This window comes from Hyperolius riggenbachi, chromosome 2 (assembly GCF_040937935.1).
Source record: "Hyperolius riggenbachi isolate aHypRig1 chromosome 2, aHypRig1.pri, whole genome shotgun sequence".
Classification (NCBI taxonomy): domain Eukaryota; kingdom Metazoa; phylum Chordata; class Amphibia; order Anura; family Hyperoliidae; genus Hyperolius; species Hyperolius riggenbachi.
Window position 1 is genome coordinate 13,066,210 of NC_090647.1, and position 13,838 is coordinate 13,080,047.

General features: G+C 49.0%; 1 protein-coding gene across 3 annotated transcripts in view; it reads left to right on the forward strand.

The window, feature by feature from the left end:
* Window positions 1–13,838, forward strand: part of NUP98 (nucleoporin 98 and 96 precursor) — a 133,522-nt gene that overhangs the window by 85,109 nt on the left and 34,575 nt on the right. For all 3 annotated transcript variants that reach the window (XM_068266493.1, XM_068266492.1, XM_068266491.1), the window contains 3 exons: window positions 10,774–10,953; window positions 11,249–11,393; window positions 12,548–12,971. In XM_068266493.1, the coding sequence (XP_068122594.1) occupies window positions 10,774–10,953; window positions 11,249–11,393; window positions 12,548–12,971 (749 nt within the window). The remainder of the gene's footprint in view (window positions 1–10,773; window positions 10,954–11,248; window positions 11,394–12,547; window positions 12,972–13,838) is intronic.

A 13,838-nucleotide genomic window follows, 5' to 3' on the forward strand; every position in this document is an offset into this window, starting at 1 on the left:
TCGCTCTCAGCCAGCTGGCCCGTGGCATATGCAGTTAGTGGCTGAAGGCTACCATCCCTGTGGTCAGAGGAGGGGGAGGAGGCCGGAACCTCTTCCACCTGCTCTGAGCCCAGGTTCTGAGCAGCGCGGCTGCGTGTTACTGCCAGTACAGGTACACCTTCAGACTGGCACATACTGGCATTACTCACATCCTGGCTGCATGCATGAATTACAGTGACAGGTACAACAACATTTTCATCACAAACAATCGGTATATCAAACACAGGTACCTGTGACACAGGTACTATTGGACTCGGTACCCCTGGACTGGGCACATTCAACCCACCTCCCCCCTGTTCTTGCCCCTTGGTGCAAAGTACCTTAGTGTGGGCGGAGAGTCTGTCTCCCTCCTGGCAGTCTGAGGGGCTTGGGGCAGGTTCATAATAGGACACAAGCTTGCCCAGGTCGGTCCCCAACAAAACTGGGACCGGCAGTTGGTCCAGGACCCCAACAACCTTCTCTTGAACCCCCACCCCCCAATCGATGGACACCCGAGCCTGGGGAATGCGAGAAAGAGTGCCCCCCACTCCAGTGAGGGTAAGGTATTTGTCAGGGAGGATATTTTCCGTCGGGACCAGGTGCGCACGCACCAGGGTGACATCCGCTCCAGTGTCGCGGAAACCGGTAACAAGCTGGTCGTTCACTGTAACCAGCTGGTGGTTGCTCGTAGCGGAGTGGATCCCTCTCCCACCTGCGAACATGACGTTGTTGGGTGCTCCCGGCTGGGGTGCGCTGGCTGGCGGCAGTTGCCGTGGGCGAGGTGTAGGTGGTGCAGGAGCTGGCGCTGTCTGCCTCCGCTCCGGGCAGTTAAACTTCATGTGTCCGGGCTTGCGGCAAAAGTGACAGGTGATGCCCTCTGTTACTGCAGGCCTGGACGCAGCAGCTGCGCTGGAGGGCCTCTGGGGCGCACGGCTCACAGAGGTAGGAGAGTCTGCAAAATTGTGGGACTGACCTCCTCTCCAGCTAGATGGGGCAGTCCTGCGGGTCTCCGGCACCCTGGTCGTTGCAAAGGTCTCAGCGAGGTCTGCAGCGACCGTCGCTGACGCCGGTCGGCGCTCCAGCACAAACTGGCGTACATCAGCCGGGCAAATGTTCAGAAACTGCTCCAGGACGATTAAGTCCTCCAGGACACCGTAAGACCCTTTAGTGAGGCCTAGCGTCCACTGGCGGAGTGTGGTGAGCAGACTGCTGACCACATCTTGATAAGAATCAGTAGATTTTTTCTGCCAGGACCTGAACCTTTTCCGGTAGGCTTCTGGCGTCAGCTGGTACTTAGTGATTATAGCCTCCTTTATAGCGGTATAATCATTGTCCTTTTCCACAGGCAGCTCTGAGAAAGCATCAAGCGCTTTGTAGCGCAGCAAGGGTGTCAGATGTCTGGCCCACTGGTCTTGGGACAGACGATACTGACGGCAGGCCTTTTCAAAAGACCTCAAGAACAAGTCAATGTCAGTGTCTTTTTCGATAATAGCAAATTTAAATTTTGCACTTACTGGAGCGGCAGTCCCTTCAGCAGGGAGGCTGGGCGTTGAACTCCGGCTGGCTTGCTGCACTTTCGCCATGTTCAGCTCATGCTGTCGTCTCTCCCGCGCCTCTGCAGATTGGCGTTCCTCTCGCTTTTGCTCCGCCATGTACTGCAGGTACTTGTCCACATCAGTTTCCATCAGCTTTTGCAATGCCTGCTGCATTACTGGATCAACATAACTGGACAGTCCAGTACTGGCCGGTTCCAGGCGAGTACTTTCAGGGGTTCTGGGGTCGGGGATCACACTGACAGCCTCCTGCGTATCTGTTGCCGCATTGCCTGCGGGTTGCTCAACCTCGGTACGCACAGGATCTTCAGTCTCTGGTTCCCCTCGACTTGCGTTAGATGAGCCGGTGTCCTCCACAGTGGACACCTCCAGCGTCCGCAGATTCTGGCTATCCCATCGGTACAAGTCCGTTATCAGGTCCTGCTGTTTCTTGCCGCGGATGTCCATGCCTCTCGCCTCGCACAGACTCTGCAGGTCGGATAGGACCATGACCTTGTAATTCCCGGACATTTCCATGCCAAATAAAAGAAAACTTAGGGGAGGGGTACTGGTTACACAGTCTCTCTGTATATATGAAAAATATATTGCACTCAGTCACTACCAACGAATTAGTTCGTTTCTCGATAGGGCTAATTCGATAGCCCTACCTGAGATACTATCAGCACACACAGATCCCAAACGCTGCCGACCACTGTCACAAGAGCCCCACTGGCCGTGAACACGCAAAACCGTCCGATCCGATTCTAGCACACAGATTGAGAGCTATGGACGCAATCTGCGTAGAATTGGCGGAGTTTGAGCGTCACGACGCAGTAGGGAGCCTGTGAGGTTACGAAAATACACTTTTACTCCAACCCAGGGGTAGATTTGCCACCATCTCTGTTTTCTATCAGCCCAGAGAAAACTGCTAACTGGCTATAGACCTGTGAAACAAACAACCGGTTAAAACTGTGCAATTCCTATCTATCTATCAAAACAGTAGCGTCCCTTCGGAAGTTTAGGTCTCGTCTGTGTATACTGAATAGAAGGTTTTACTGAGAGGTAAAGACCTTTTAAAAAGCCTTTATTTGTTACAATATAAATAATTAATATATACAGACAATCGTGAACAATTGAACGATGAGAGACAGTGATAACACAGTACATAAAAGAAAAAGGGATAAAAAGAACGAATACTTATGATTCTGTGGAAAGTCCGTTCGGGAAAAGACAAAGTTCCTTTGTTGCAGTTAGTTCGCAATATGGCCGAACCACATGGCCGTTGCTCCGCCTGCAAGATGGCCACTGCTATTTCCCCAAGCAGTGGCAGTCTTTTCGGTATGATGGAAAGTGGGGGAATTGGCTGGGGGTCCTCATGCAATCAGTTTTGAGCACTGACATTTCTGGGCGGAGTCTCAAGCTCAGCCCAGGGGCGTGTCAGGCAGTGAGTTCTCAGGGGAGGAACTTCCAGCCATCCACAAAATATGTCCAATTTCATACCCCGCCGGGGTTTTGTCGCACATGCAAACCGATTTCATATTCAGATTGGGCTGAGAATACACGTTCATAGGACATCAAACTTGCAATATTTGGGGCGCACGGGGACCCCATTATTCATATCTCAGCCCCTGCTCGGGTTACCTGGCTATGTCTAGTATCACCATGTTCTACAGAATTAGGGAAACAAAATTATGTAATTTTCATATTCCTCCCATGGATGGTATTTGCAAAATGTGACAAAGTTATCAACACCATGCATTCCATACTCAGTCTAGTCGGTGCCGTCAAGACTGGGAGGAATGTAGGTGTCAATAGACCTCATGCTGTGCTAGCTTCCCCTGTTGAATAGACTCTGTTGGTATTTCAGCTCTGCCCAATTAGCACATTAGTGTCACCAGAGCTTTTCCGGGAGCCTTAACAGGATTTCTTGCTAAACCAGGTTGCTTTAGCCATATGCTAACGCAGGCCCATTCAGCCCTCATGGCAAAAGGGGGGGGGGAAGGCAGGAAGGAAAAACTTCTATTTTAAAAATAAAGAATGTCAGTTTTCCGATCACGGTTGCGATCGGACAATCGGCCGCGAATCCTCGGACGACTGGGCGTCGCCCGGCGTCACACCTCCTACCTTAAGCTTCTCCTGAAGTTACTCCTCGGCAGTTTCTGCAAAACATAAAAAAGGCTTCGAGTGGTTCTTTAAAACCATGGATGATCCAGCATAGAAGACTGTGAAGAGGGAACCTTCCTTCCATTAATGACATAACTTTATTGGAAGCATGTTGCCATTTCATGTTCTGCAGTTGTGTGACCTGCAACAAATGCATTTGGTGAATGGTTGCCATTGGCAAACCCTGTGTGCCCCAGAAATGTCATGCAAGTGAGAAGCTAATACCAGATGGCCCAGTTGGCCAGAAGACAACCAAGAGAAATGTGGGAAGTGTGGCCAGGCAGAGAAGCCTCAGCACTGCAGCAACCTTCAGGTTTCTACTCCAAGTCCAAAGTACCCAGCAGCTGAGTGATCTGTCCCTCAAAGAGACTGATGATGTTTGGATTGTTCAACATACACCTGGCTCATTGGTGTTCTGCTTCCTATCACAATAGGTGCAGTGAATGTAGCGACCTGCTTTCTTGGATGATGTTTGGATTGGTGGAAAGTAGACCATGTTGGATCAGTCATAGCAACCACCACTGGGCCTGAGGTTTCCACAGCAGCAGGTTGACCGGTTCCTGGAGAAGACAGATGTGTGGACGTTGGTGGAGAGTCAGCACATGCTGGGCTAGTCATTCCTGCCTGCGGTCTCTCACTGAGCTTCAGATCTGAGGATTTTCCTCCAAAGTGCTGCTCAGTGGTGGAAGTCAGCAGCAGGTTGACCGGTTCCTGGAGAAGCCTGATGTGTGGACTCTGGTGGAGAAGGTAGGACCCGCTGGGTTAGTCATACCTGCCTGCGAACTTGCACCAACCATCTCCAGGACTGAGGTTTTTGTCTCTCCAGTGGAAGTCAGCAGCAGATTGGTCGGTTCCTGGAAAAGACAGATGTGTGCACTCCAGGGCTGTGGAGATGGTACAAAAATCATCCAACTCCCAACTCGGACTCCTCAGTTTATGAAACCTCCGACTCCAGGTACCCTAAATTTCTCCAACTCCTTCAACTCAAACTCCGACTCCACAGCCCTGGTGCACTCTGGTGGAGAGTTGGCACATGCTGGTCTAGTCATGACGGTCTCTGTGTGTAAAATTATGCTACATGTTGTGGGTTTTCACCACCACCCTTTCCTTGCATTGAAGTTATTTACTTTGGTTTTAGGACAACTTAACTGAGAGGGACGTGGAGGCTGAAATATTTATTTCCTTATAAGCAATACCACTTGCCTGGCTGTCCTGCTGATCCTCTGCCTCTAATACTTTTAGCCATAGCCCCTGAACAAGCATGCAGCAGATCAGGTGTTTCTGACATTGTCAGATCTGACAAGATTAGCTGCATGCTGGTTTCGGGTGTGATTCAGACACTACTGCAGCCAAACAGACCAGGAGGGCTGCCCAGGCAACTGGCATTGTTTAAAAGGAAATAAAGGCCAACTGAAGTGAGACTATGGAGGCTGGAATTTTTAAGTTGTTAGGCACTTCTGCTTGCGAAACAAGAAACACATATGCCAATTTGATAAGTGTGATCCCTGCCTTGCTGGTCGAGGGGCTGGAAGAGCCATAACCAAGCAAAGCTCTGCATCAGAAGATCCAGTAGGAACAGCCATGGGTCAGGCAGCAGAACAGTAGCCTCAGGTGTGTGTGTGTGTGTGTGTGTGTAGCCAAGTTGCAAAGACAGAATGACTGGTTCTCCACCTGGATTTCCAGGTGGAGACCCAGTCATTCTGTCTTTGCTGTTGTGAATGTTACACACCTAAGAGGGATCCAGGTGTGGACTGGGTGACTCCCTGGTATATCTATTACTTTGCCGTAGAGCTGAGGGATCACTTTTCTTGCTGTGTAGCCAAGTTGGCCATACTGAGAGGCGTTCTGGACGTTTGTGCTTAGGGACCTCCTTGTTCTGCCATTGAGACATTACTCTGTGTCCCTGTCTGTGCATGTGTGCAGTGCTAAATGTACTTGATTAGGAGGCAGGTGGCTGCATCTGTTGCTTGGCCGGGGTAAGCTGGAAGATCTCCTTGGGAGTGAGGCTCAGGCCACCAGCTAGTAATAGCTCCACACCATTAGAGCACTTTTTCTTGAAACATGCAGCAATGTGATTGAGCGGAAAGTAATAAACAGGTGCATGCTGATGAAAAAATCATAGGAAGTCCCCCTGTCTGGGCAATGTGTAAGTTTGAAAGGGGCTGTCCCGGGATGAACCCGATTAAGGGAAAAGCCTTTTGAACCAATACCCAACTTCCGCAGATCAGCAGCTGACAGCCGTGTTCAGTTCTGCATGTAAACGCGCACGGTTGCTTGACGTGGCTGACAAGCGATGGGCGGAGCTTTGGCAGAAGGTTCACAAGCACCTGCTGCAGTGGTTGGTCAGTGATGGGCTATTCCAGGGTAACTAAGCAGCTTGGGGGTGACCCAAACCACTAGGAATTTATAGTGGGATAAGAGCCCGAAAAGCCCTCCTACTAATAAGCAATGCCAAGTTTGATTTGCAGCCTTAAAACAGAAGGAAATGTTCAATAATTCAGCTAGAAGTGAACATTTGTGGTTACCCACAATGCACTGCTACTGAATATGCAAATTATCTCTATGCCCCTGAAAGCCAGACTTTAGGTCCTCATCAGTACATGGCAGGGATTGATGTGGCTGTATGGGGATAGGGCTTAGACCAGATGGACTATTCCTGTCACATTTATCTGTTAGCGGGCATTCAAAGGCATATGCTCGTCCTTCCAGTCCCCTATTGCACTGATGCAGGGGCTGGACATCCCACGCAGCAGTGAAGAGTAGGCCGCCCTTGATATATCTGCAGTGTTCCCCATTTCCATTAGAAGGCTTTGCATGGTGATGGATTTAGTATTGGCTGTTGGGACCAGGGCCGGGCCGAGGCATAGGCTGGAGAGGCTCCAGCCTCAGGGCGCAGTGTAGGAGGGGGCGCACAATTCATTCAGCTGTCATTCCTAATTGTGTTTGAAGCAGAAAGAAATAAGAAAAGGGGATACATAGCAGTGACTACAAGCCAGATAACTAGAGATTAAGGTGTTGGGGAGGTTGTGGGCCCTGTGGCACCTCTTAGTCTAATAGCAATCAGTGTGTGATGGCTCGCGTGGCAGGGATGGAGGGGCGCACTTTGGTGTCTCAGCCTTGGGTGCTGGAGGACCTTGTCCCGGCTCTGGTTGGGACATCCAGATCTGCCGGTGTACAGTGTGCCTGTAACTTTTCACTGAGCCATGCTAATCCAACATGCATATGTACAGCTCTCCTGTGCTCATCAGTGCAAAGCATAGGCTTATCTGGCTCTGAGGGATAAGGATTGGGGGAGCTAGTCTAGTTGAGGGAACCCAGTAGGAAACCTCATAGACCAATGGCTGCTCCCTGCTTGTGGCAATTGGGTCACCTTCAGTCACTTGGCTTTGGGAACGACATTTGCTTCAGTTACTGGCTCCACTCGCTCAACTTTACTCAACCTATTCAGTTGGTGGCATAGACAGCGTTTCCCGCTGGGTCCCCTACTTCTTACAAATCGGTGGTCACTACCAAATTGCCAGGAACAGTTCTATGTGGTTTCCTGCTGGGTCCTCTCAACCTAGACGAGCTCTTGGGTTGGATTATTATGGCTCTGTAAGAGTGTCCATTAATCTTCTTCTTCTTGAGATTCGATCTTTCGATTCACTTTTTATGATCTAATTGTATATAAAACTGCGCCCTGTGTGGCGCAAATCTGTGTGAAATGATTCTTTGGTCAACCGGAAAAGGAAAAATTATCGATCCAAAAGTTAGATTTTGTGATCAAATTAGAATGTAAAACCTTAAATCCTTCCGTTAATGGGAACAATCGATAATTGCCTTCCGATTAGACAATCGTTCCAAATCGCATCATAAGATCGCATCTGATGTAAAAACTGTACCGCTAATGGTCACCTTTAAAATAGGCAATCTGAAAACTTGTTTACTCAGCACAGCTTTTTTGTTAGGGGGCGTTTAGGATCCTTTTTTTTTCTTATGAAATCCTAGTGTCTCTGCCTCGCTGTGAGCTGATTGGATGCGGTGAGCTCAGTGAAGACTGACATTGGCATGTAATGGGTGTCTTCTGTGCATTCTACAACTTGGCGTAATAGTTTGACTCTCTTAGGCCCCTGTAGGAGCTGGCAGGCGTGTGCAGCAGGAGTGGCAGTTGTTAGGCCAGTGATGCAGTCAGAGATTGTCCGTTGGCCCCATGTGACCATAGTCTATCATATATTGAGACGATTGGAACAATGAAGTGGGTACATTAGGTTTTCACACTCTTCTATGTAGACTGAACAGAGGGGCTAGCAAGCGGTATACCCCATCAGCCATACTGGAGGGAGGCTGCCAGGAAGACTGTGCGTCAGAGTTGTACCTGAGCCAACTATCTTTAGTGCTAGTGTACATGGGCGTTGGAGATTAGTTTTCACTTTGCCCTCAGTTTCTCGTTGAATAGAATACCGTGAAGTTGAAGTAAATTGATGTGGGAATCTGATGTTCAGGGATGACTAGTTAATGCAACACTCCGGTCCCAGATGTGTTCCTGTGTCTGTGTAAAAACTCTTCGTTTAGCTTGTGTCACCAATGTTATGTTTTAAACTTCCTGCTCCGGAGCTCAGACACTTCCTGTACACAGACCCTCTGTACTATAGGCTGCAGAGTGCTGTCTATGCCCCGCCCTTAGCATGAACAGGAAGGTGCTGTCTAAACTGCTGTCCCACCAGCTATTAACATCCCTGATTAGGCTGCTTCCGGTAGTGAGATGGTCTATAGTAGGAGATATGAAGAGCTTTAGTAGCACCAATATTTGTACAATAACACAGTTTTGTAAACCGTTTCTATAACTAGAACTGGCTTTCTAGAGTATTTCTGGCCACATAAATCGAGAGAGAGTGCTGCTGTAATCTGGTGTGGAAGTCTGTGTGTGTTTTTAGGTCTCGGGTTCCGACTGTGAAGACATTTTGTAGTTGGATTATCTCCATGGTCTGGATTTTTGGCTTGTGAGCCTATGCTGATCTTCTGCTGTGAGATTTCCTTCAGAGGTCAGTAAACTTGTATAATTGGGGTACATTTGGCGACCTCAGTCAGATGTAAAAACAAGGAACACCAAGAGCCCCAATAGTGTAATATGTACTGGTAAATGGTTACTAGATAGAGTAAATATTAATACTCACAAACCAGGGTTACCATTAGGCAACCACTGTAAAGGCAGGTGGGGAGATTTTCCTGACCCCACTCAGGAATAAGAAGTCGCTCTCTGTAGATGAGAAAAAGGGGGTTCAACCTTCCACCCAGGGTGGACTCAATATTATGCAGGAGAACAGAGGTGATAAAAGGAAGCTAAATGAGCTTAAAAACTAAATTCTTGGTAAATAGAGGAGGTAGTGGTGGACTTACCTCCTCCAAGTAGACACACGACGACTGTAGTAAAGACAGTCAATATATTTTATTTATGAACTCCAAATATGCAACGCGTCTTGCAGGTTTTATCCCGCTTCATCAGGCAATAACGGAGCAATAGCATATGGGGTCAGTAGAAGAGCCAGACACCTCTGACAGAGGTGCCTGGCTTGTGATTTTTTAAAAGCTCTTGCTAATGTTATCCTATGTGTGTGTTCACACTGGAGCGATTGTGATTTTGTAAAAATTCCCATAGCATTGCATTAGCAAGAGCTTTTAAAATCTGTAGCGTTTTAAAAAGCTCTTGTAGTGTGAACAGGCCCTAAGGCTGCCCCTCTGCACCCGATCTCCTGCTGAGGTTGCTTGTTATATGTGCTAAGGCTGAGCTTCATGTATGTTACATTATAGACCGCGGTTCCTGCAGGAATGAAGACCGTTCTCTCCTGGGGTGACTAGCTGTAGCAGAGCTGCTTTGGAAACAGGTTTGCTTCTGAGGTCACATTCCACCTGGATTTAATTGGTCCATCTTCAAGCTGCATACATTTGCATAATCCTGTCTCAACTCAGAATGATTTGCATCTTATAGACGATCTATAGTCCCCTCTGGAGATGAGGTTCCAGGTTGTCTCCACTGGAGTTGGGGTCCCCTCTGCAGATGAGGTTTCAGGTTGTCTCCACTGGAGTTGGGGTCCCCTCTGCAGATGATGTTCCAGGTTGTCTCCACTGGAGTTGGGGTCCCCTCTGCAGATGAGGTTTCAGGTTGTCTCCACTGGAGTTGGGGTTCCCTCTGGAGATGAGGTTCCAGGTTGTCTCCACTGGAGTTGGGATTTCCTCTGCAGATGAGGTTCCAGGTTGTCTCCACTGGAGTTGGGATTTCCTCTGCAGATGAGGTTCCAGGTTGTCTCCACTGGAGTTGGGGTTCCCTCTGGAGATGAGGTTCCAGGTTGTCTCCACTGGAGTTGGGATTTCCTCTGCAGATGAGGTTCCAGGTTGTCTCCACTGGAGTTGGGATTTCCTCTGCAGATGAGGTTCCAGGTTGTCTCCACTGGAGTTGGGGTTTCCTCTGCAGATGAGGTTCCAGGTTGTCTCCACTGGAGTTGGGGTTCCCTCTGCAGATGAGGTTCCAGTTTGTCTCCACTGGAGTTGGGATTTCCTCTGCAGATGAGGTTCCAGGTTGTCTCCACTGGAGTTGGGGTTTCCTCTGCAGATGAGGTTCCAGGTTGTCTCCACTGGAGTTGGGGTTCCTGGGGGTCAGGGCTGGAAAAGTCTTGATTCCATGTGGAGCACAGATGCAGCAAAGCTGAAGGACTTTGTCGTACAGTAGACACCGGAGATGGACTTGAGATCCCTGGTTGTCTCCATTGGAGAGGGAGTTGGGGTTCCTGGTGGTCAGTGCTGGAAACTTCTGATTCCACCTAGATCACTGAGGAAGCTAAGCTAAAAGATTATCGGTCATAATGTAAACAATGGAGTTGTTGTTCCTGGTGCTCTCCATTGACGTTTAGTATGGGTTCCTGTTGCGCTCCACTGAAGGTGGAGTTGGGGTTCTTGGTGGTCTGGGATGGAAACTCCTGATGCCACCTTGAGCACAGCGGAGCAAAGCTGAAGAACTTCTGGTAGTACTGTAGCTGTAACACATGCCCCTAGTGGCAGAAGTGTAATCTTGTCTCTTACCTTGTAGAGCCCTGCAATGGAGCAGCTGAGACATGCGCTGGACCTGGACAGTGACATGGTGGATGTGACTCAGGAGCAGCTGTTGGATGGCGCTATGGAGGATCAGGATATCACAGAGGAGCAGGAGCCAGTGTCGGCCTCCTCACACATCGCCTCCTCTCTCTGTGTGAACCCACATGCTCTGCAGGTAAGTGGCCTAATATAATAATAATAATTATATTTGTATTGTATAATCTTCTGCCTTCATAGGCTGCTCTCGCCTATTGACTCTCTGTTATGAGATATCCCTGAGGAGGGGCAGCTGTGAAATGTCTGACACTGGCTCTCTCCCCGGATACATGGATATCTCCGTTCTCTCACTCTGCACCCTCTGAGCCTGGGAGAAGGAAGTGTGTCTCCTGTTAATCTATCCCCTGGGAATTTCACCTGCATCTCCAGGGTTCCTAGGAGCTGTTCTAATCTATTTTTCTGCCGTGTTTCAGGTCATGAAGGCTTCCTTTCTCATGGACGATGAAGGCACCGACATGTTTTCCCAATTCACCCACTTCCCATCATCCCTGGACACAGCGGAGGTGCGCTCCCCCCGACTTCTCCACCCCTCCTCGCAGGCTCAGCGGAGCTCCAGTGGTAAGTGTGTGCTGGGAATCATGTCTTATACATGCTGAGGGTGCATGACTTATGGCTGGAGTGCAGAAGCCAAGTAGAAAAAAATGGTCCGAAAGGTCAAACCAATGTGAACTATTTACTACCAGGGAGGCAACCAGTCTGCACCGGGATCCACCAGAGGTGCAAGGGAAGCTCCGCTGCCAGAAAGGATGACTGGGTCTCCACCAGGATTTATGCAAAATAGCACTATTTATTAAACCATAGTATCAAAAGCACGCAACGTTTTGGCCAGCAAGCCAAATGTTCTCAAATTGAGCAAATGCTCACCCTTAAAGTGCAGAAGCCCACCGCAACCTATACTGACCACCTCACTGTAACCAGGTGTCGCGTAGTGATTGCCTGCTGTGGTCTCGCACGTTTCAGTTTACTGACAGCCCTCTTATTGACTTTCCCAGACGATCGCTACTGCAGAGAGAATTGGCTGAAAATTCAAATATCTAATGGAATATTAGAGGAAGTGGCTGCAGGCAAACCAAACTCTCTAGCCACTAATTACATGGCCTCTGTGTTTACTCTGTAAACGAAGTCTAATGAAACGCGCCCTATAGTACAAGTTTTTGAAGCAATAACTTTATTAGAATACTAGTAGACCTTAGCCCATTTAAAAACTGACTCTAGGTCTATCTCACCACCGCCACATGTCTATAAGTACGTGCGCACCCGTCCGTCCGCCCTCCCTGGCCCCGTCGTCCTCCTGTCCCAACGGCTACACATGCTCAGTAGCCAAAACACACGGGACACAGGGACAGGTAGGGGGTTTTATTATATGGGATAGTTAAAATGAACTGGTTTGTTTTTGTTTTGTTTTTTTACAAAAGTTTTGATATAATGTGCACACTGTATCACTATAAATCAAAACGGGGAGTATAGCAGGGAGGTCAAGGTCAATTCCCTACCACCCCTGTAAATGCTTTCTCAGGATGGGGGTTGTTGCTAGTCCCTGATCCCCAGTAACTAACAGCTCTGTTTGGTGTGTGTATGTGTACTGGAGAGAGTCACTGGGGATCGGGGAGTAGCGACGGACTTGGACTCCCGTTAGAGAATTGCTGTTTGAGCATTGAGTTATGAGGTCTGTTCGTTTTGTTGTATACCTAATGAATGTTTCTTTTCGTTAGTTGGAGGACTTCTTCAGTCTCGATTCACAGGATCCGGATTCCTCAAAAAGAGTGAGTCGCCCCACGGCTCACAAAGCCCCCGGCCCCCTTCCTCCTCCTCCGTTACAGCCCCCTGGCCTGGTCTGTCCTCCCTGGCCCCATCCTTCGCCGTGCCTGCTCCCATTCCAGAGATGCAGCTGAGGACTGTGGGGACCCGGAGGCAGCGAGACCTGGTGCCTCAGGACAGTTCCGTCACCTGCGGTCGAGGCAAGCTGCTGATAGACATGGCTCTGTTTATGGGACGCTCCTTCCGGGTGGGCTGGGGGCCGAACTGGAGTTTGGCTCACAGTGGACAGGTTGTCAGCGAATCCAACTTCATGGAAGACTCTGGGAACATGGAGGCCATGGACTATGGATTTCTGCCTAAGCCAGTCTCTGCTAAGTCGTAAGTGTGCATGGAGCAAACATGGTGCCTTGTGGGTCATGGTCTGGGGGGTATAGCACAGCATGTGGATGGAGTCACATAACATAGGGGACCTTTTATACATAAATCATGAGTGTCCACGGAGCAAACATGTTGCCGTGTAAGCTTGACAGAAAGGGGAAGAACCGAGAGCCCGATATGGTGTATGTTAATGAGGTGATGTCTGATGCAAACACACACAATGATTATACTCACAAAGATGGGTAGCCTCCAAGGCAACCACTGGATAAGCAGGCGGGAAGAATTGTAACCTGACCCCGCTCAGGGTTAAGAAGTCGCTCTCTGTAGATAGAAGGAAATGGGGATACACCCCTCCACCCAGGGTGGACTCAACAATTATGTGGTATAACAGAGGCGCCAAGTAGAGTAAAATTAGTTAAAATTGTTAAAAAGGGGGAAGTGGTTGGACTCGCCTCCCTTCTGAAAAAAAATGGCCAGACAACGGGCAGGTTACTTCAAGTTTAAAGTATAATTTATTATGAGCTCCAAAAGTGCAACGCGTTTCACGGGTAACAGTCCCGCTTCTTCAGGCAAACAATTTTTGGAGGGAGCAAAGTCGGGTCAAGAGCTAGATATAGCGCCTCTATTGACAGAGTCCACCCACTTCCCCCTTTTTAACAATGTTGCCGTGTAGTACATGTTCTGGGGAGTATAGCACAGCATGAGAAGGTCACATAATGCATGTTAAGGTATTATTTATTTGGGGGGGGGGGGAGCGCCTTATGGTGTAAGTGGCTTTGCCAGTGGTGGGAAAAGAGGACTGTCCACCTAATATATTCTAGCTGGATCTCTGACTCTTGCTACCTGAGCTCTGCATTTAACCAGATT